General features: G+C 43.5%; 1 protein-coding gene across 1 annotated transcript in view; it reads left to right on the forward strand.

Moving 5' to 3' along the window:
* Positions 1–19,406: 19,406 nt before the first annotated feature.
* Positions 19,407–24,267, forward strand: part of ZNRF2 (zinc and ring finger 2) — an 88,427-nt gene continuing 83,566 nt past the window's right edge. Inside the window, exon 1 of the mRNA XM_039472937.2 lies at positions 19,407–20,641. Coding sequence (XP_039328871.1) covers positions 20,167–20,641 — 475 coding nt within the window. The 5' untranslated portion in view covers positions 19,407–20,166. The remainder of the gene's footprint in view (positions 20,642–24,267) is intronic.

Below are 24,267 nucleotides of genomic sequence, written 5' to 3' on the forward strand. Positions count from 1 at the left end.
TTTACCTATTGAGAATAGTGCTGCTATGAAACGTGTGTAGAAATATCTGTTTGAATCCCTGCTTTCAATTCTTTTGGACATACACCTAGAAGAGAAATTGCTAGATTCTATGGTTTATCTATGTTTAACTTTTTGAGAAAACATCATACTATTTTCCATAGCAGCTGTACCATTTTACATTCTCAGGAGCAAAGGACCAGGGTCCTAATTTCTACCCATTGTCATCAATACTTTTTAAAAAAATAGTTATCCTACTGGGTGTGAATCTCATTTTTTTATCCTTTACCCCTCAACCTTTTCCCCCCAAGTCCCCAGCATCCACTGTATCATTCTTAAGCCTGTGCATCCTCATAGCTTAACTCCCACTTATGAGTGAGAACATACAATGTTGGGTTTTTCCATTCCTGAGTTACTTCACTTACCAGGTTGAGGCAAATGCCATTATTTCATTCCTTTTCATGGCTGTGTCATATTCCATGGTATATACATATACCACATTTTCTTTATTCACTTGTTGATTATTAATGGGCATTTGGGCTGGTTCCATATTTTTACAATTTTGAATTGTGCTGCTATAAACATGTGTGTGGAAGTATCTTTTATGTGTAATGACATCTTTTCCTTGGGGTAGATACCCAGGAGTGGGATTGCTAGACCAAATTGTAGATCTATTTTTAGTTTTTAAAGAAAATGCCACACTGTTTTCCACAGTGGTTGTACAAGTTTACATTCCCACCAATAGTGTAAAAGTGTTTCCTTTCACCACATCCATGTCAACATCTATTATTTCTTGATTGTTTTTATTATGGGCATATGAGTCGCATACATTTTTTAAAAGGTATGATGGTTAATTATGTCACCTTGACTAAGCCATGGGGTGGCTGTTTGATCAAACACTATTGTGGGCATATGTGAGGGAACATCTGAGTCCTGGGCTTCCAGAGAGACGGTTTCTATTAATTGCTTTTTTTCCTGTGTATCAGCCATACTCTTTTGTTTTTCTGACTGTCTTATAATTTTTTTTTGAAAATTGCACATTTAAAATAATATAATGTGGGAACTGGAAATAAGATTCTTCCCCCTCCTCAGGGCTTGTCATTGTTGCTGTTAGTTATTGTTTGTTTAGTGACTTTTCTGAAATAGTCTGTGAAGTCTGTATTCTTTGTCATGTTTGGGGGCTGACAGCTCTGCACAGTTAGCTTAGTGGTCAGGTAATGACTAGATAGAAATTTCCTTAAATACCAGGGACCACTGAGCTTCCCAGTCTTTGCAAAGGGGCTCTTTGGGTAAACTGGGCATGCCTTCAAAGTCAGGGCCTTGACAATTCTGTTTGAGCCTTCACTGCCTGCCTGCTCACAGCTTCATGGATACGTTGCACAGAGGTGAGGACTTAGGGCCTTCTCAGGTCTTTCCTAAGCATGCACACAGCGCTGGGCTCATGCACAGCCCTCTGCAGGCATGTGGCCTTCGAGCTTCTCAGGAATATGTTGCGTTCCTACCAATATCTCATTCCCTGGCTTTTCCTTGAAAGCTTTTTGGTTAGCCTATTATTTGCCAACCAGTATGCACGATTTCAAGCAGCCTTGAAATTAAACAGTTGCCTCCTAATGTTTTCAATAAATGTCCCTAGGGAAAAGGGTTTTTGCACCAAGTGAACTTCAGATCAAGTCAAAGAAAGACTGATTTGCAATTAAAGTCTTCCAGGGAACTCCCAGAGAGGGCAAATCCTGACAGATCTCTGGGAATGAGGTTTTAAAGGAGCTGTAATGCTACTGTGCCTCCTCCAGTGGCTGCCAGGCTGTTGGCTTTCACTGTGATTGTGGGCTGTTGACTTTCACTGTGATTGTGGGCTGTTGATTTTCAAGGCTACCACAGAGCGGGAGGAGGTGGGTGATGGGAGCAAGTTAAGCTTGCTGCTCTTACTGAGATTCAACCATTCTTCTGAAATTAACACTCCCTGGACTGCTAAAAGCCTTGGGTTAATTTACAGAGTTCTGAAAAAGTTGATTCTGACTATTTTTGCTGGTTTTCTCACTGCTTTCCTGGAGGAGAGAAGTTCTGGAGATATTTGCATTTTTGCCAACAATACCCTAATGAAGTGTTAATGGGGAAAGAGAGTGAGTGGTGTGAAAAAAGAGTGCTGGAGTTACTGACTGTCAGAGGTGGAGTTGTTTCAAGTGATGACAGGGCCCAGGGAAAGGCCAGGGGAATGGACACCAGGACTGGAGTGCAAGCGAAGGTCATGGCTGTGGGAGGGGGCAGGCAGCGGATGCTCAGGCCAGGCTGATGGGAGGGTGTCCACATGGAGGCCGAAATCCTCCAGCACCAGCATACTACTTGAGGAGAAAAGGAGACTGAACCAGGTGCCTAAGTCTTCCCTGACTGCAGGAGTGACCGAGATGGATGGACGGTTGCAGTGTCAATGGTGGGAAATGAAAGTTGTCGCAAGCATAGTCAGTATGGAAAACAGTGACAGAGATATTCTAAAGAGGACCAAGAAATTTCAAAAGAGAATTATGATATGTAAATAGATATCTTATACCAAGAAGGGAGAGTTGTTGTCAATTTAACTAGTACAATCTATCAGTAGAAAAGCTTGTTAGTGTCAACAAACTGTACTCATCTCTCTGTGCATCAGGTGGTGAAGGCAAGAGCTGCAGCCCTTGGTAGATGCATCTTCTCATGGTTCACCCCCCGTCTTTGTTCTTGTTTGTTTGTTTTCTTTTCAGACAGGGTCTCATTCTGTTGCCCAGGCTGGAGTGCAGTGGCGTGATCTTGGCCTTGACCTCCACAGCTCAAGTGATGCTCCCACCTCAGCCTCCTGAGTATCTGGGATTACAGGTGCGTAACACCACACCTGACTTTTTTTTTTTTTTTTTTTTGCATTTCTTAGAGACAGGGTCTCGCTACATTGTCCAGACTGGTCTCAAACTCCTGGGCTTATGTGATCCTCCCATCTCGGCCTTCCAAAATGTTAGGGTGGCAGGTGTGAGCCACCATACCCAACCTCTCCTCATTCTTTAAGGGCATCTCCTTTCTCTGAATTTATGTTACCTGTTTTCTCTCTGAGGTTACATCTTGTTAAGGACGACAGGTCTCTGCTGCTGGAGATGACCCACGTCAAGAATCAGACTGGTGACCTGTATATCTTTAGGCCAAGGTTAGTAAAGGACTAGAGAATCCCAGAGAGCCACACGCTGCCTTTATTTTTGGAAAGCTGTGTTTTCCGCAGGCTCTGAGGGTACTGATTTAGTCATCTTTGGTCTTACACAGAGAATCATGAGTATTCATTATGTAAAATTCTTTTAATCCATCTTTTCACAATGTATAATAGCTGTGATCATCAAATTCTAAGCTATAGCAGCCTACAACACTAATGTGTAAAAAGCATTATACACTGAAAGTCCCAACTGGGCCATCGCCAAGTTATGTCTGAATACAAACCAAGACATCAAGATGTGGTGCTGGAAAACACACTCTTCATGTAATTGCTTAAAGCCACCGTCACTTGCATTCAACACTCATGACTGAAAAGCACTTCAGGTTCAGCTCTCAAGACTATGAAGGCAGAACCCAGAGGAGCTGGGGTGGATTTAGCTGTCTTTTCTCTAATTTTCCGAGCATTTATTCACACAAGGCCTAGCAGGGAAACCTTGCCTTCCCATCAAGCTGCTGTAACTTCCTCTCCTGCCCGTCGCTATTAACCTCTGGAAAGAGTGGCCTGTAATTGCCATGTAGTACTCATTCCCATGCAGTCTGCAACATGCGATGGCCTGGCTTCCATCTCCACTCAACAAAGATCAACGTTGATGGATGCTCTGCTCGAGAATGATATCAATCTTCATCATTCTCTACCTGTTTGCGACTTCTGATGTCGTTGAATGGATGACCTTCATCCCCAAAACTTTCCCCGTCTTTCACCCTCCGGGATAAATCTCCTCTGTTTTTCCTCCTACAACTTTCACTTCACCTCTTCCTTTCCTGGCTCCTCTTCCTCCACTAGCTCCTTGCCATTTCGTCTAAGTCCGTGCTAGGTTTTATATTTTTCTCCCTCTTTACCATGTCTCCCTCAGTGATTTGAGCAACTTCCACCTAGTATCCTAACAACCTAATCTACATGTTCAATCCACACCTGCAAGCTCTACGCCTCTTGTTCTAATTGTCTACCGGATGCTAACAGAGATATTTAGCAAATATCTCCAGCTCAGCATGCCTCAGATTATACAAACGGTTTTCCTAAAACCTGTTTCTCTTCTTGTCTTCCCGGTCCCCGTGGCACCCAGTCCGGAAGTGTAGAGTCATCATTTGCTATTCTCCCTCTCTCTTTGTCTCCATGTTCAGTCTGTCTTATTTCTTACAAAACCATTCCTCTGTCTCTTTCCTGTTCATTCCCACTGTCTTTCTAGCCGTCTCCTTGACTGCAAGAACTTCCTCTGTTTTCCAGTCCACATTGGTGCCAGAATTCCCTCTACAGTAAACAAATTTGATCAGTGTTAGTCCTTAGAGGTTTCCCAAAGCTAGGATGCCTCTCGTGGCCTGAACAGTGCTGTTTTCTGCTGAGTGTTTGGTTATTATATCTGCTTAGCATGCCCATTAACTCTCAAAAGTGGCCCATTTGGATGATGAATTCTGCGATCATCCTATCACAGAGTGACAGGTTAAAATCCAAACTCTTTCACCTGGCATACACTCTGTCCCCAGGCTATCCTTCTATTGCTATCTTCTTCCATCCTGTTTAATTGCCATTCTCCAAACACACCAGGCTGTTTCCCAGCTCACTGTCATTGTCCATGCTGTCTTTCTCTTCCTGAACACCTACCCCCTATTTCCCACTTCTCGATTCCTCCTTAACTTTCACTGCCCAGCCAACGTAGCACTCTTATGTGCAACACCATATCCTATCTGCCCTCATTCCCATCTGTCAAGAGCCTCTTCCCGTCCCCTGCTCCCCAGTGATCCTGTAACCATTTGTTCAACTCTCTGTCACGTATTTCACTTTGAATCTGGCACAACACCTGGCACATTGCAGGTCTTCAGAACATTTTAAAAGAGAGGCACATTGCAGGTCTTCAGAACATTTTGAAAGAGAGGCTTTCAAAAAGCATGAAGCCAGGAGGTTGTTTTTCACCTCCCCGCCCCTCCCTGCCCCCGGCTGTCTCTGATTAGAATTAAAAGCTTTTATTTTCCATATGGGATTTGCTTGAGAAAATCCGACATGTCAGAGCCAAGTCTATTTCTTCATCTGTAGAGTAATAAGGAGAATAATTGCTGCTGCCGAAACCTACCCATGTGAACTCAGTAAGGTAATAAAAACAAGTCCTGCTGTTGAAGTAGACATATTGAAGTAGAGAGTAAGAGGAGCCTCCCGTCCCCTGTCATCTATCCCTACAATCTGCAGCCTGTGGGGTCAGGGGGTGGGCAGGAGAAGATTCTGAGAACTGGCAGATGGTTAAATAGAAAATGTACCTATGGGAGGGAACAATGATTTATCCCAATACAAATGAAACTAATTTGAGGAATAACCACTTATTGTACATGCACATGGATCAAATACAGTGCTAAGAATTCTTTTGGTACCACAAAAGAAATAGCACTTGAACATAAATTTTCTCAACAAGGCAATTTTTACTTCTGTAGAAGGGTATGTCTCGTGGATGGAGCAGAGAGCATGCAGAACAAAGAAGAGCAGGGTTTTTTATTATCTCTTAACGCAGCTTGTCCCTGTTAGTGTGTCCTGCCTCCATTAGCTGGAGTTGGACCACACAACCTGAGCTGAACCCAGCAGGCGAACCGGAAAAGTGCAGGAATGTGTTTACACTGCTGGGAAGGTGGGAAGATCAGTTTCTGCAGAAGCCGATGCAATGGAAGGGGTAATTCACAGAGTGGGTAGCAGATGTGGAATGTGGGTTCTATAGATAAGGACTGGTGGGAAGGTTGTTTACCAGGGCAGAGGGAACACAGAGAGTAAGGAAGTCTGGCCTTGAAAGCAGGGAACAAAGGACAAGGAAACTTAAGCAAGCTACTTTTGAAAAAAAAAGTCTTACTGTATTTAACATTTATCTTTCCAACCTTGTAAGGCGATTGATGGATGTTATGATTCCCATTTTACAGTGAAGGAAACTGGAGCTCAGAGAGGTTAAGTAACTTGCTAATATGGTTGGGCTCTGTGTTCCCACCCAAATCTCATGTCAAATTGTGATCCCCACTGTTGGGGGAGAGACCTGGTGGGAGGTGATTTGATCATGGGGGTGTATTTCCCCCCTTGCTTTTCTCATGACGGCGAGTGAGTTCTCACAAGATCTGGTTGTTTGAAAGTGTGTAGAACTTCCCCCCTTTGCTCTTTTGTCCTCCTGTTCCTGCCACGTAAGACATACCGGCTTCCACTTCACCTTCTGCCATGATTGTAGGTTTCCTGAGACCTCCCCAGCTATGCCTCCTCTACAGCTATAGAGCTGTGAGTCAATTAACTCTTCTTTTTAAATAAATTACTCAGTCTCAGGTAGTCCTTTACAGCAGTGTGAGAATGGACTAATACACTTACCAATGGCACAAAGCTAGTAAGTGGTGGAATAGGGATATGTAATAATAATGCCCATAACTCACACATACGTACCAGGGTGTCTATGTGGTGTGCTGCTCAGCTCTTACACCCACCCTATGTATTATTTTATGTTATATCTCCATTATCAGATGGAGGTAACTTTAAATAACTAGCCCAAGGTCACATTGCTAGGAAGAAAGGGTGCCAGGCAATTTACTCCAGTAATCACATGCCTCGTCACTACCCTCACTCTCTCCTGGGTCTGTCTGACTTTGCTATCCTGGCTCTTTTTATGTTGCCAGAGAATCTCATCAGCATCACCTGGAAGCACATTAGAAAGAATCTTGTGCCCCTACTCCAGGTCTAGGGAGACAGTATCTGAATTTTCACAAGATCCATAGGCATTTTCAATCTCATATGCATATTGGACTCCCCTTGGGGAGCTTTAAAGAATCTGTTGCTGGCTGGGCGTGGTAGCTCATGCCTGTAATCCCAGCATTTTGGGAGGCTGAGGACAGCAGATCACTTGAGAACAGGAGTTTGCGACCAGTCTGGGCAACATGGCAAAACCTTGTCTCTACTAAAAATACAAAAATTAGCTAGGTATAGTGACACACACCTTAAGTCGCAGCTACTTGGGAGGCCAAGGCAGGAGAATCCCTTGAATCCTGGAGGCAGAGGTTGCAGCAAGTTGAGATGGCACCACTGCACTCCAGCCAGGGGGACAGAGCAAGACTTCATCTCCCGACTCCCCACCAAAAAAAGAAAAGAATCTGATGCCTGGACACTACTGACAGTGCTTCTGCTTTAATCGTCCAGGTACGGTTTGGGCATTGGGGTTTTTAAAAGCCTCCCAGGGGATTCTGATGTGAAGCCAGGTTGTGAACCAGTCCTTTAAGCAAATACACTGTTGCTTGCCTCCTTCCTTCATTCATTCCAGTGTGTCCCGGCACAATTTGCTGGAGAGATGGATGATTAGAGTTGGGGAGCCCAGAGGAAGGCCTGAGGCTGAGTCAGATTGCCTGGAGATACCACGGAAGCTCAGTCTCAAGGACGAAGACGAGCTCTTGGATTCGTTGAGGGCTATGTAGAGCAGGGTGGGAGAAGGGAGAGTTCTATGCCCATTACCAAAGTGAGAGTCATAGAATTTTAAGCTGTAATAGATTACAGAAATTGTCTAATGAATCTAACGGTTTTCAAACTTTTTTAAAACTATAAACTACATTAGGAGAAATGTTCTATGTCTCAGCTCAGAATATATATAAAGTTTCGTAAAACAATGTTTAGCTTCACTAAATGCCATGTACTCTGATATTTTTATTTATTTATTTTGTATAGATGAGGCCTCACTATATTGGCCGGTTTGGTCTCCAACTTTTGGCTTTGAGCCATCCTCCCACCTCAGCCTCCCAAAGCACTGGGATTACCAGCATGAGCCACTGCATCCAGCCTACTTTGATATTTTGTAGTCTTTCAATACTATTCTCTTTCATTAGAAAAAAAATACTGATCGGCCGAGGCTGGTGGATCACGAGGTCAAGAGATCGAGACCATCCTGGTCAACATGGTGAAACCCCGTCTCTACTAAAAATACAAAAAACTAGCTGGGCGTGGTGGCGTGTGCCTGTAATCCCAGCTACTCGGGAGGCTGAGGCAGGAGAATTGCCTGAACCCAGGAGGCGGAGGTTGCGGTGAGCCAAGATCGCGCCACTGCACTCCAGCCTGGGTAACAAGAGCCAAACTCCGTCTCAAAAAAAAAAAAAAAAAAGAAAAAAAAATACTGGTCATGCTCAGCTGGATTTGTTTTCTGCTATACTAATGGGTTACAGTGGGCAGTTTGAAAGCCTGGACCTTATCCCTTCAGTGTTTTCTTGAGGAAACGATGACCCAGAATAACTACATGGTGTGGCCTGAAAAAGCAAAGTGCGTCCAAATTCCAGTGTAAAGGAATGGTGCTAGAGATGAAGAAACCCTGTATGGCACTGGTTGGTGGATACCTCAGCGGGAGTTGCCTTTCGGAGATATCCTACTCCTCTTTCTGAGTCCTATAGAGAGGGCAAGATGGTAAATTAATAAATGAGGTATCCGGGTCATTTCTGGGCCTGCTGGATGTATCTGTATTACTGAGTGGGAACTGTCAGTTTGCCTAGGTGTGGGGAGGAGGATGATGTCACCTAGGAGGAGAAGGGGGTCCTATTAGAACCACCTGGGGCCTTTGTCTAGTATATATATGACTTCCAGCCATTCTGATATGCTCCCTCCCTCTTCAAGAGCCTATGTGTCTGCTGATGACAAGCCTTATTGAGGCTTGAGCTGATAGGGGTATATCCTATCACTCCAGTATATTGGGGCAGGCAGGGAAAACAAAGGTGAGAACTGCTGATCTCTTGAGCAACGTTCTCCAACATTTTAGATTTCACAGGTCAGAAAAACTTCAAAAACAGTTTAGGAATCAATATCAGGGTGCCAATATTTCTCTGTCCCAAAATCTACATTTCAAAAGGAAAAAACTTCTTCCGGAGGCTATTCATTCTTCCAACATGGAAATTTGAATTCTTTTTTTTTTTTTTTTTTTTTTTTGAGACAGAGTTTCACTCTTGTTACCCAGGCTGGAGTGCAATAGCACGATCTCGGCTCACCGCAACCTCTGCCTCCTGGGTTCAGGCAATTCTCCTGCCTCAGCCTCCTGAGTAGCTGGGATTACAGGCACGCGCCACCATGCCCAGCTAATTTTTTGTATTTTTAGTAGAGACAGGGTTTCACCATGTTGACCAGGATGGTCTCGATCTCTTGACCTCGTGATCCACCCGCCTTGGCCTCCCAAAGTGCTGGGATTACAGGCTTGAGCCACTGCGCCCGGCCGGAAATTTGAATTCTTTATGTCTTGCCTGACATGGAAGATAATTATTTTAAATCATAAAAATATTAAGTAATCTGGAAAATTATACATAAGCCATTAGCTAGATTACACTAAATCTAAAAAACAAGACAATGCTTATTATTTAGTTTCTCAAGCCATCACCATTTCAAATTTGGCCATAGATGGCTGTAATTCTAGTACTGAGCACTGAAGGTAACAGGCACTTGCTTCTTTCGTCTGCATGATGACCGAGTTTACTAAAGTCCTAGGGAAGCTGGCCTAACTTTCCAAAACTCTCATTCCTCTCAAGTCCATATGTGTCAAGCTAAGTAAATTTTCTGCATGGTGGGACTTCTTTATATTTGTTTGTTTTTAATTGTAGATCTTGTTTGTGAGCTCCAGAGGAATTTTTTTTTTGCTACTGAAATTCATGAGCTATTATCAAATAAATATAAATAAACATTTAATTCAGTATAAAAATCCTGCCATATTAAAGTGAAATCCTAATTGTAGCTGTCATTCTCCTCGTTAATGTTGGTCTGGACAGTATTTTTCACTTCTTCACCCAATCAGTAGTAGTTGGAGGGAATGTTAAGAAATGGAGCAAGATTTATTATTAGTATGTCAACTGTTAAAAACTATACTGGAAAAACCAGGTATGTGTACCTCTCAATGTACTGAAAGGTTATGTTTTACCAGAGAAATTCTAGATCATTTCTGATGTCTCCCCATAATGTAAATGAATCACTATTTCAACTGATTACAAACTGTAAGAAGTAAAAACTCATCATTTTCAAACCTTTGAATTTTCTGTTTGTACCAGTCAGATCTGGAGTGCCTTCCTAAAAGTTACCTATCTTTCCCTTTTTTGCTTGCTTCACAGAAACAACTGAATTCTGTTAGTGTTTTATCTCTCTCATGTATTTCTGAGAGTCAAAACTGCCTTACGAGGTTGTGTGTGTCTGTCTGTCTGTGTGTGTGTCTGTCTGTGTGTGCATGTGTGTTTTGTCCTTTCTTTGCTAAATGTGTACGTTTTTAGTGAAGCACATTTTATTTTCTCATCTGTATGATTTGCTTGAAGATTTTGATATTTACATGTTATAAAAGAAAATGTTCAAAGTGTATGAAAAACACATTCCTTATAAAATCTGATTATTTCCTAATGTTTAGGTCTGTTTGTTTTGATGTGGAGATTGTAGAAGTGTTTTTGGCATTAGTATTCTAAAGAGTTTAGTATTTGCTCATGTGTACATTTTGCCTATGAGAATGGTGTGAAAATGTATCTGCATTCAATCATTTGATCTGTCCTGTAGAAGCTTCTTCCATTTCTACTGTTATTAATGCTGTCCAGTCTTCATCATTTTAAAAATTCAAGTAAAATAGACATAACACAAAACTTACCATTTTAACCAATTTAACATGCTTTAGTGCCATTAAGTACATTCACACTGTTGTGTGACCCTTCATTCTTTTTACCTGGGTTACTGCAATAACCTTAAAAATGCAGTTTTGCTTTTAATTGTGCCACCATTAAGGAAGGAACCAGAAATCGTATCTCTGCTGACTTATTTTCATTGGTGTATAGAAGAAAAATGGAAAGAGAGAGGAAGCGTTCTTTGTCATTTCTTCTGTACCTTAGACTTCTGAGTTGCTGAAAATCAACTGCAGACAATGTTCTCAGGGCAAAAAAAGGACAAGTACCTGCTGCACTGGTTCCATCCCCCGCTGCAGAACCTTCCTTGCTTGGGACATCTCAGTCCCAGCACTTGTTCTGAGAAGATATGGAAAATTCAAAAAAACTCATTTGGCGTTAAAGGGTCTGACCACCAGAAGCACAATGAGGCTTTTAGAAGTAAATTCTATAGCTTTAAAATGCGCAGAAATTATCATTTCAAAAATTAAGAGGCAAAACTCTAAAACGGCCAAAGTCAGTTTGTAAGTGCAAACATAAAGAAGCCTGAACTGTTTTGGCTCCCACCAGGGCAGCTGAAATTGTCTGGTGTGCAGAGTCTTCAGCCCTCTTGGGGGGCAGTAGGAGCATCAGAAATGAGGAGCCCACTGCTTTAAATGGCTTCAGCTGGAGCCTTTGGCAGTGCAGTTTTGTATCACTAGATGTCAGTGTGGACTTTCCCAACCTCCACCTTTTCGCCTTTGCAGGAGGTGGACTACACATCACTCGGGGGCCTTCCTCAGTCCTGGCAAACATAAGGCTATTTTCAGAACTGTAATTTCACCAAATATTTGTCTACTTACATATATTGACTTTTAAGAGTTCTAGAAAACACAAACAGAAACTTTAAAGCAAAGGCTGTTCTTTTTAACGCTGTGCCCTTCTAATCTCAGTGATTATATTTGGAAGGCTGCTTACAAGGCTGTTCCAAGGCCAGCAATGGAAAGTTCCACACAGGGTCTTTTAACAGCAGCCTGCTACCCAGATACCTGCAGGCCTATCTTCAAGAAAGCATGGCTCCCTATACTCCCTATCCCAGCATTTTGGCAGGCTGAGGTGGGTGGATCACCTGAGGTCAGGAGTTTGAGACCAGTCTGGCCAACATGATGAGACCCCATGTCTACTAAAAACACAAAAATTAGTTGGGCATGGTGGTGCACACCTGTAATTCCAGCTACTCGGGAGGCTGAGTGAAGAGAATTGCTTAAACCCAGGAGGCAGAGGTTGCAGTGAGCTGAGATCGGGCCACTGCATTCCAGCCTGGGCGACAGAACAAGACTCTGTCTGAAAAAGAAAAAAAAAAAAAAAAAAAGAAATATATGTGATTCGCCACATAAGGATTTAATTGACTGGCCATATATATATTTTTCAGAGTAGTTTGTAATCGGCTGCCTTCTGAAACCTTAAAGAATAGTCATTGTATTTGTTTTCCCATTGCTGATGTAACAAATTACTGTAAATTCAATGGCTTAAAACAACACAAATTTATCTTACTGTTCTAGAGATCAGAAGTTTGAAATGAGGCTCAAGCGAATTCACCTAAAATCGAGGTGTCAGGAGGGCTGTGCTCTTCTTGGAGTCTCAGGGAGAATCTATCTCCTTGTCTTTTCCAGCCTCTAGAGGCCATCTGCATCCCTTAGCTGGTGGCCCCCCTTCTGTCTTCAAAACCAACAATGACCCTGAGCGTTTCTTTGCACCACTCTGACCTTGCCTCCCTCTTTTACTCTTAAGGAACCTTGTAAACACCCTGGGCCCACCCAGACCACCCAGGACTAGCTCCCTATCTCAAGATCCTGAATTTATTGACAACCGCAATGCCTCTCTTACTCCCTAAGGTAACATATTCAGAGGTTCCAGGAATGAGGACACGGACATTTTTGGGAGGGTGGAGGCAGCTCTTTTCTGCCTACTACAGTCACTATTCTTAAAGTAACATATGATGCAATTTTTCAGGTGATGAACTTTTTAACAGACTGATTCAGCGTCACAAACTCTTTCTACAGGAGACTGTTGGAAAATAAAAAGGCCCACATTTTATTTCCTTTGCTCAGAGTGATAACAATGAAGAAAAATGAATTTGCCACACCCAGCCTTCATATTTGGTCACTTTCCAACTGAACTGAGCACTAACTCTACTCCTTTGTTGACCCCTGTGCTCAGGGTGTCCCAGAACAGCTCTGAGCAGGCACAGGGTGAACACACAGAGGGGGCTGGAGACATGATTCCCTTACCGAGAAGCACTGAGCAGAGTGAAATCCTGTGCACTGAGGTATCAGACTAGGGTAACCTGTGTGTACTCCTGTGCAAATTCAACATAGAGCTGCAGACATAAAGCCAGCAGAACCTCACTCCATGCCTTGCCATCACCGCAAGGCTGGTTTTGTTCTGACTATGTAAAGTTGAATTGAGCTCCCTCTCCTCAAATGTGCTCTTCCCTGATAGGCCTACTTAGTGCTAGGACCAGGGACCAGAAAGTTTTGACTGTCATCCTTGACTCTTCGTTCGTGGTCATGTAGGGCATCCAATTGGCTTCCAAGACCTGTGGAGGCTGCTCTCGCAAGAGCTTTAGAATCTGCCCGACCACCACTCTAATTCAGTTTCTCTTCACTTCTTGCCTGGATGATTACATCAGCCTCCGGACTAGTCTTCCACCTCACTGTGCGTTCCTCTCTCCCATCAATCCATTCTCCGAAATACTGCTGGAGTTGTCTTTCCCATACTATGAGTGTTCATCATGCTACTTCCCTGTTTGGGAAAGTGGTTCTTTTGCCTTCTGGATGAATTCCAACTTCTTAGCTCAGCACAGGCCAGTTACACTCAGCTTTCCAGCCTAGTCGCTCACCCACTCACCTGTTACTCTTCATTCCAGCTATAATTAACTGCTTAAAGTGCTTCAGCTGCTCAAAGCTCTCCTTTGCTTCATGCTCCGCCAGCCTGGAATGCCTATGGCTGCTTAAGTCAGATATCTCTCAAGACTTGGCCCAGTGTCACTTCTCGGACTACACCTTTGTCCTTCACCAAGCCCCATCCCTTCAGTCAGTTCCAGTATGCCTTTACCACATGGTACTCTGATTATCTCTTCATTTCTATCTAAGTCTCTTGACTAGAAGCTATGAGGTTTTTGAAGCTATATGGTAGTTTAACTTTACATCCGCAGATGCTCAGCCACTCTGTTTAAGGAATGAAAAATATCTCCAGTGTGGGTCCTAAGGTTCTCTGATGTTTCCCTGCACAAGTGACCCAGCTTAGGACTATGTTCCAAAACCTACCCGGTTTAGGCTTGTATCCCTAGAATTCAGCCAGAGCACAGCTAGATTCTGGGAAACACTGGGTAGGGTAAATTGACCAGGAGCTCTTGTAGCTCTGTTTTCTCACGGTGGAGGAAAGGCAGTCCTGCAACCATGACCTTACCCTTCCTAACCTGGCCTAACTTGGGGGCTGTAGATCATTCAATAGCAACTCAAGGGGAATTAACCCCCTAAGGCATGAACTTGCCCTGGCTGAACAGCGTAGAAGACAGCCAAGTTCACACACAAACTTAATGTGGTGACGACAGTCTGTTTAGTCAGTGGTAATTCCGGATATGCATTAATCACTGCTGCCTGCCCTTAGCGAGCCATAGCTGTAGTCAAAGTCTACTGCATATAGATTGTCTTGGAGCTTTCTAGAAGCAGGCACTGTGGGGAGTTAAAAATAAAGGAGAAAGAGAGTTCCTGTACTTGGGACGCTTAGAGAATCCAGGCCTAAAATATAGGGCTTGCCTTTATGGGGGCTTTTGGCTACCTTTGAGGGAGGAGGTGGTCAGGGAAAATGTCTTATAATACATTTTAATCATTCATGTACAACAGTCATTCACGTACAGTATTCATGATTTAACCAAGTGACAGGAGGCAGTATGGAGGGTGCATCTGCATTGGAGGAGGGACCACATGCATTATGTAGCAGAGAGCTATTTTTTCTCCAAGCTAGTCTTCACTTCTGTAGGCTGGGAAAATCCTCTTGGTACCGACCCCATGGTAAAATTTTCCACTAAATGTTATGTCTTTTCAACAGTATGTCCCCAATAAAGATCTTGGATTCCTTTCAAAACACTATGTATGGAATCTGAGAGGTTCCTTTATAATGGAGTAAAAGCATCACGGGTTGTGTTTGGTTGGTATTAAGGGTTTTTTAATAAGGGATCTTAAAGATAAAAAAAAAAAAGTTTGAAAGCCCAAGTGAATTAATTAAGAATAGAACACAATATACATATTTAAGCTCTTAGTAATACTACAAACCATTTTGGTAAGCAAATATTTCGTTATTTTTATTAGCAGGTGCTGACGTTGTATCTAAAGCTGTTTTTGGAAAGGAAAATGATTCCGGAATCTATGTTAAACATAGCCATAGGGCTTTGGTCATCGATTGATTGACATGAAATGCTTTTGTGACACATTTAAGCCTATTTAGGACTCAAAGACTTTTTAGTCAAAGTGTTAACTACCCTGTAGAATCAAGAGGGAAAAAAAATTTTAAGGCTTTAAATATTGGAATTTCAAATAGGTAGTCTCTGATTTCTTATAGATAATTTCCTTTCAAACTTCATCTATCTAGCTATGAGTATGTGCACACACACACACACACACACACACACACAAACACACACACATCCGATGGTGGAAAGATAGAGATTTGTCATTATGACATGTCATACTATCATTATTATAGCAGTGATGTAAATATTAGTAAACTACTAACCAATTATTACCAATACAAGCTTATGCATCAATAATGTATCAACTTTCACAAAATGATAAAATCAGTTTCAGTGAGTATTAGTATATATTAAACTGTACAATGTCATAACCTGCTAGAGAGAATATGGAAATTATTATAACCTTCTAGGGATAATAACATTGAGATTGAAATTTGTTTCTCTATTAACATATTTCAAAGTACTCTCAAATAGAGAATGACTCTTCTGAGATTCATAACCACTCTGTGAGACTGGTATTACACTATATGATCATCTGTGTTTTACAGAAGAAACAGGTTTAGCCAGGTTAAGTGGCTTGCCCTAAATCCCACAGCCAGTGTTAGACAAAGCCGGGGCCTAACCCCAGCTTGCGCTCAACCACTTCATGGCATGTACTTTTAATCCTATCATGATTGGCTCTTGTCTTTTGCTTTTCATTAAAAAACCAATGCAAGTACAGGGGAGAGAAGATAAAAATTTGTTAAAGACATTGCATAAACTTTTGATGTTTTCTGAAAAATTACCCAACAATGTGATTGATTCCTAAATACTACAAACTAAGCTTTTTAATTTAAGATGTGAGTTTCTAATCACCACTAAGATCTTGGACAGTGTATGTAGAATGTATTAACAGACAGGATGATGTATTAAGAGACATTTTAATGTTTAGGTAGTCCATTTATTTCTTCGAAAAGTAAATAGGAAACAAAGCCTATTTAAAAATAGGTAATTAGACATATAGTCCTATTTTGGTAGAGATGAGGTAGTGTATGAACATTTATTTGGGAAAAAAAAAAAAAAAAGCAAAGCCATGACCATCTCTTAAATCCTATAACAAGAGGAAAAGTGGGATGGCGAAACCTTTAGCAAAATGTGTAGGGCTAGTGCTGGCCGCAGTACAGCCCTCCCTGCAGAGAGGCCGTTGTCCCTGACTGAGAGACCTAACCGGTGTCACTATGCAAATTTGCCGTCCCACACATCAAAGGTCTGATTCAGTAGTTTTAAAAGAGAGAGCAGGAGAGGAAAGAGGAATTCAAAGGAGAGTAAGGGAACACAAAGGTAACAGCGACCACCCACCACACCAAGTCAACTTTAAACTAGACAACGGCAAACCGATTGGTCAGGCATTTTTATTGAAAGCCCAGAAGTAGCTTACCTGTTCCAATGTGGGCTTGTGGTTAATAATTTTGTCAATTTGAAGTGCTTTAACAACATATTCAAACTAATTTTGCACCCCCAAAGCCTTTGGTCAATATATCATTTAGCTGCATCAGGAGGAATATAGTGTATTTTAAAAGCTTCAAATTTGAAAAATTTTAAAGAGCTTGGGCTCTGGTCTTGAAGTCACAAAGGCATTACAGCAGCAGTTCTGATTATACAGGAAAGCATCATTTAGGCCAGTGTTTCTCCAAACCAGAGTCTGAAGTCTGATGGCAGCAACATCACTGGACAACTTGTTAGGATGCAAATTCTCCAGGCCAACCCTGAGCTAAGGAGTAAGAATCATTGAGGATGGGGCCCAACAGCTGTTTTAACAAGGTTTTCACATAATCCTTTTGTGTGCTAAAGTTTGCAAAGCACTGATTTAGACTACTGTTTATCAAACTGCAGATTACAACCTATTAGTAAGTTGTAAAATCAATCCAATGAGCAGTGACAAGCATTTTACAAAAGTGAAGTCAAACAGAAAACAGAGTCCATTTCAGGTAGCACAGGTATTATCTCAAAAACTTGTTTCAGTTCTGCATATATGTATACCTGTGTGTACTAACTTGGATGAAGCAGCACTTTTAATTTTTGAAGAACTGGTAGGTATAATAAAGAAATGACACATTTTCAATGAAGTCAGAACTGTCTGGTTGACAATAATACACATCGACAGCTTCATGCTGGTGACTGGAGAGAGTTGAGAGGGGTGAGGAGAGAGGAAAGAGGGCCAGAAAAAGACTACAGAAGGTCAGCATTTTATTTCCAGAATCCTTGTGAGGAAAGAAAGAAAAGGGCCCACCACAGAGGAGGTGGAAAGGGCACCCACAAGGGAAATGTCAAGGAGCGTAAGAACACGGTAAGTTCATGAGTGACATACAAGAAAGAACTGTTTCAGTACAACTGGTGAGGATATATGTATTCACTCACTCATTAATTCATTCACAGAACATTTATTGTATCACAAGCACCAGGCACTGTGTTAAACACTGGAGGTGCAGATGTGAAGTTTATCATGGAGCCAATTGTTTATTGACATGCAAGATGTCTAATAATGATAACATGATCAGAGCTATGAAGGAGGTATTGTACAGCACTGAGTGGGAACACTGAAGTCGGTCTGTAATGCTGGGGTGGGGAACAGGGTGCCAGGAAACATCTATAAGGAGAGGGCATTTAACCAAAATGATCACCATATCTTAACATGATATTGCATATAAAGCACTGAGTACGTTTTTCCATTTACATAGGTGTTTGTGTACAGAGTTACACAATGCATGTCTTTATATGTATACATATATTCTCCTTTTGTTTAAAAACTTGATTGCCATATCCTAAGAGAGACAAAAATCATTACATAAAAGACTTATTGCAAATACTGGAAAAAAAAAAAAAGACAAAGCATTTCTGTAGTTTTACAAAACACCACTTGCTATTATTTTCAGGTGAGGATATGTGTAGAGACTAGACATTTTCAAAATGGGAGTCTCAGAGCAGGCTGTTCCCTGGGTATCCAGACCCCATTCTGCCACGGAGAGACCACATGAACACCGAGGAATGCACTGAGGAAAATTTTATTACATTCCATTTTAGAGAAATTATAGGATCTTAAAGATGCGGGTACCCTAGGATTTAACACAAACAGTTTAGGTAAGAAACCTAAAGTCAGCAGGATGCGGTAGCTCACGCCTGTAATCCCAACACTTTGGGAGGCGGAGGCGGGTGGATCACTTCAGGACAGGAGTTCGAGACCAGCCTGGCCAACATGGTGAACCCCCGTCACTACTAAAAATACAAAAATTAGCCAGGCGTGGTGGCACCTTCCTATAATCCGAGCTACTCTGGAGGCTGAGGCAGGAGAATCGCTGCAACCCGGGAGGCGGAAGTTGCAGTGGCAGTAAGTCGACACAGCACTACCGCATTTCAGCCTGGGTGACTGAGACTGAGACAGTCTCAAAACAAAAACGAACCTAAAACCCAAAAAGGTAAAAGGTAAAATAATTTGCGCATTACACATAGTTTGGTGTTGGGCCTAGATCCTAGGTTTCATAAGTCAGGTGCAGCGTTCCTGGCACCACGGTTTTTGCCCTACCACGGAGGGTCAAGCTGGATTATCCTGAGTTCTTCCAACTCCACCCTTCCTCCCGGGTTGGTGTTCCATGAGTAAGTTTAATTCAGATCAAGCTGGATTTTGAGCTTCCGTGTTTTTAAAATCAGTGTGTAACACTAACACCCACCGAAAGCAAATGGCTCTGGGCACAGGATACAGCCATTCACGCCCCCTGCCAGGAAAAGCTGCAGCGGACACTGGCTCCTCCGGCGTCGCCGGGCCACGTGCAGGAGGAGGGGCCGCCTTCTGGTTGGCGCCCCGGGTCCGTCCCTCCTAAAGGCGTAGGCCCGGCGCTGGAGGCGAGGGCGCGCCCCGGCTGGGAGGGCAGGGCTAGAGACCCGTCCATCACCGAGTCCGCGGGTGGCGGCACCTACCGCACCGCCGTACCTAGGGGAGGCGGAGCCGGGGCGGCAGGCCGCGGCCGGGGGAGGCGGAGCCAGGCCGGCGGGAGCCAATCGTTCGGGCGGCACGAGGGGGCGGGGGCGGGGTCACCGCGCGCGACCCAAACACAAGGGCCGGGCGCACCCTGCCGTCGCGCCGCTCCGCGGCCTTCCGGCGCGAGGGTCGGGGACCTCCTCCCTTCTTGGGCACCCCCACCTTCGCGGCTCAGATCCTCCCGCCAGTCCGGCCCCTCCTTCGCGGGGGGAGCGAGGCGACGGTTGCCGGGAAGCGCGCGCCACCCCTCCCTCCCATTCTTCGTCTTCCCCTCGCGCGCCACCCGTTTTTCCTCTTTCTCCGCTAATAACAGTTGGGTGGCTGGGGGAGGAGGGAAGGTGGCCCCGGCGAAGTCTGGGCGGGCGCCTCCCACTCAGCCGCCTGCTGCCGTGTGAGCCGGAGGATGGCGCCGGTAGCAGCGGCCGCCCGAGAGGAGGCGGTGCCGAGGCCCGGGGCGCCGAGCGCGGCGGCAGAGAGCGGCAGCGGCCCGTCGTGGCGCACCAGAACCGAAACCAGCGGCGGCCGCACGTCCACCTGAGCCGCCTCCTCCCGCTGGAGCCTGTGAGCGGTGCCCGCAGCCGGATCCCCTTCCTCTTCGCGTCCTCTCGTCTCCTGCGCCCGCGGCAGGCCGCCGGCCTCGCCCACCGCCAGGAGAAGAGCGCGCAGGGCGCCGACTGCCCCTCGGGGCGCCGGGCGGCGGCCCTGGACGTGCGGGAGCCTCTCTGTGCCGGCCGCGGCGCCTCGGCCCTGCCCTCACGCTCCTGCCCTCGCTCTCGCCCTCCCGGAGCTCCGGGCGCTGCGCGCGGGCCCGGCCCGGGGCAGGGCGGACATGGGCGCCAAGCAGAGCGGCCCGGCCGCTGCTAACGGCCGCACGCGCGCGTACTCGGGCTCGGATCTGCCTTCCAGCAGCAGCGGAGGGGCCAATGGGACCGCGGGCGGCGGCGGCAGCGGCGGCGGCGCTCGGGCCGCCGCCGCGGGGAGGTTCCCAGCTCAGGTGCCCAGTGTGCACCAGCCCAGCGCCTCGGGCGGCGCCGCGGCGGCCTCGGCGGCCCCGGCAGCCCCGGCCCCGCGCAGCCGCTCCCTTGGCGGGGCCGTGGGGAGCGTGGCGTCAGGGGCCCGCGCGGCGCAGTCCTCCTTCAGCATCCCGAACAGCAGCAGCGGCCCGTACGGCTCGCAGGACTCGGTGCACAGCAGCCCCGAGGACGGCGGCGGCGGCAGGGACCGGCCGGCAGGCGGGAGCCCCGGCGGGCCGCGTCTGGTGATCGGCTCCTTACCAGCTCACCTCTCGCCGCATATGTTTGGAGGTACGGCCCCTTCTCCGCGCGTTTGCGCCCGGCCCTCCCGCGGCTGCACGTGGGCAGCGGCTGCCGGGTATTTTTACCCTTCTCCTTTTCTCCTTCGGCCGGGGCGCCGGGGGCTGTTGCCCCGCCCGGCCCGCGCCCGGCCCCATCCTGGGGAGAAAGCCGGCAGTTAACACCTGCAGTGCTACTACCGCGTAGACGCGTGGTTTTGTTTCAAAACCTCGTAAGCACCCTCACCTCTGCGGCTCCCCAGTAGAGAAGGTCCATTTTCCAGTGAGGTGACTGGAGCAAATGTTGTTTTACAACAAACCGACGAAACAGCCCTTGTGGTTGTGGCTTTTAGTACCAGGAAGTCAGGAGGAGATACGTTGCTAAATGTTATATCTGGGGACTCGAGTGGGGAACAGCTTTTAAAGGCCAAAAGTCAAAGGGTCTCAAATGAACATTGAGTTACCATCTTTGGGCCGACTTTTCACATAAAGCTGTAATCCTTAAATCTGTGTCAGTCCCACTTACTATGTCACTTTAATTGGATGAATGCGTTAATGAAAAGTTTGTTTTTAAACCCCACTTAAAAATTTAGACTTAAAAAATTAGACTTGATTGTACTTCCAATTACTTAATTTTTAAATATGTATTGCAGCATTATTATATTCAGTTTCAAATTGTATAAATGTTTGGTTACATACAAATAACAGTTTATGTGAGTCCTGCTTAATTTGGACAGCATTTAAAAAATGGATACGTTTCTTAAGGAAATAAAAATTTTGCAACTCTGCCTGCAAGGTACAGTAATTGGCTAGGTTCTTTTGAAGAGCAATATTGACTAGAGTTAAGGAAAAGTCAGTTGTGAAAAATGGACATTTTTAATAGCAAAGTGATATGCTTTTCTATAGAAAGAGGAGGAAGGGTGCATTGTCCTGGGGAAAATGAATTCTGCCACTTCAGTTATGTTTTATGCTGATGTGCTTTATTGAAAACGCTAATAGTAATGAATCAGGACCACCTCCCCGCTCTATGAAAATAAATAGAAGTATAGATAGATAAGCATTCCTATGTCATTGCATTATGTATCTGATATGAGAAAAATTCACAACTGAGCACAGATGAGCAGCGAAAACACCATCCCTTATATTTTTGTGCCTCTTTTACTCATATTTATAAACCTAGGCACTTTGAGTAGAGACCTAGTAAAGTGGAATACTTAGTAATTTATCTGTTCTGATGTTTGTACTATCAGCATTTACTCCAGCATAAATTAAAAATAGGAATGTCTTGTTTAGTTTTACCTGTTTAGTAATGCTTTGCACATTCAATATGGAGCAACGCTTGACTTTTAATTAGCTATGTTGTTTTAAAGTAATTTTTGCTTCTTAATTAAATATATTCATCCTTTCTAAAATTGGGCCATTTTTAGAAGTCATTTGCTTTTGAGTAAAAGAATTCTACTGGTGTCCTTAGAGTGATTTGATCACAACTAATCTAACAGTCGAAGGTGCTGTAGTCCACATTGAAGAATTTAAAAGGCAGCTTCTGAGAATTGGTGATGCGTGCGAAAATGAAGGACAAACTGGTTTTTAATATTTTTTTAAAGTGAAAATTTGCATTTGGCAGTTATCAAAAGGTGAACATTTAATTTTGTTAAAGAAGGGTGAATAGGAAAAGTCTTGTCAAGTCAATAATATTGAATATGCTGATTTTTAAAAATTCATTTTCTAAGACGATAATTCCCTTTGGCAAACATTATATTTGTATGGGTTTATTTTGTTAAGATAAATGCATTTGGTTCAGAGCAAGGGACACACAGTTGAGCCCCATGTTATTCCTAGTAAATGAGTAAGTAAAAATACCTAGTTGTGAAAGTTGGAGGTAAAGCATTTATCTTTTTTCTTATCTAAGTTCTGTATCTGTGCACTCTAGTTCTTTTAGTACTGTTGGGGTTGAATGACTAGGGCCTAGTAGCACAGTGACACTAAGTAACTTATAGCAGCCTTTCTCAACTGGCTTTCTGGAGAGAATTGAGCAGTAGTGTGCGGTGAATTTTAACTTTTAGCTCCAGCACATTTAGGACGGTTTTAGTTATGTATCACTCTTGGAACAATTGAGAAAACAGTCACTGAAATAATTTCCTGTGTTTGGTGATTCAGATGAGGAACCTCAATTGAGAAATGCTAGAAGGGGATCAGAGAAATTACCTGATCTTTTCTTACTATATGACAGATCAGATGAAAGTGCCACATCCTTAAATCTTTGTTGAGACGGAGATGGAATACACTTATGTAAAACCCCTTACTAGTGGCATTTGCCTTAGTGAGTGGCATTGCCTATTTATTAGTGTACGGATTATTAGGAAAACAATAGAACTTGATAGAAGCATGTTTCTCATTATCTTGAGGTTTAGAGAGCTAGATGAAGAATCTCACAATTAAAAAAAATTAGACTTGATTGTACTTCTAATTAATTTTTTAGTATGTGTTACAGTATTGTATTTATTCAGTTACAAATTGTATAAATGTTTGGTTACATACAAATAACTATCTGAAAATTGATAAAAGGATTATTTCTGAATTAATGGAAAGTTCATATTGATTTTTGTAAAACTGTTGTTTTAATTGTTTACATTGTTAACATCTCCTCATAAGAAAATCTGGTACTAAGATTCAAAATTACTCTTTTGTAAGCTGTCATGTAATTTATAGAAAATGAAAAACAGTACCCTCCCCCCCTTTTTTTAACCTTTAAGAGTCTAGCAAGTGGAATTGTTAGTAGTTCCCTCATAATGAATTGACCCACTGAATGAGGAGGTTTTCTGTGTTGGTTTTATGTTTCGCTGTCTTTTGGACGACTAATTTGGCTATATACACTCTTATTCTCTCTGGAGAACTGGAAGAAAAGTGCATAATCCAGATATTTCAGTTTGTAGAAATTTCCTAGAATTGAGTTACTGGACAGCAGAATATGATTATATCTATATAGATTTTAGGTGAAGTAAATCTTGTCTTTGTTACTCTTTTCAGACTGGTGAGTGTTATAGTAAACAGATGCTCTCTTGATGGACCACCTAGTGTTGTCCATCACCTTTGTTTTAAAAGAGGTGTTGAGGATATTTGCTAATATTTAAAAGTCTTGATGATTTAAAAGCCTTAGGATTTGTTTGGCTTTAATTTATGTCTGTTTTTTTTTTTTTCCTTCTGTCAAGTAGCTGTTCATACAAGTAATTAATATGAGTGGTAAAATAGCCTTTACTGATGCAGCAAGGATGGAGTAGATGAATTAGGCTATAGAAATATACAAATAAATGGAGATTATTTCCAGAGAAATCGTGTGGACTTCTATAATGTATACTTGAGTCCAGAAGTGAAAATGTAAATGACTTAATCTAAGACAACCAGTGTTGCTGGGTTGCTTTTGGCCTCCTGATTGTCTTAAGCTTTTTTGGGTGTGGCTTGCTAGGATTTCAGTAGTCTGATTATAATTCAGGTGCCTCCTTACTTGTGAAATATGTTTTCTTATATTGAAGGAGTGTGGGTTTTTTCTTAAAACTGAATATGCTGAATAAAACCTGTATTTCTAGGAAGATTTCTCTTAATTTTTAAGGCAGATGTGAACTCTTGCGGTGTTAGATTATC

Source organism: Saimiri boliviensis, chromosome 10, assembly GCF_048565385.1.
Source record: "Saimiri boliviensis isolate mSaiBol1 chromosome 10, mSaiBol1.pri, whole genome shotgun sequence".
NCBI classification, from domain to species: domain Eukaryota; kingdom Metazoa; phylum Chordata; class Mammalia; order Primates; family Cebidae; genus Saimiri; species Saimiri boliviensis.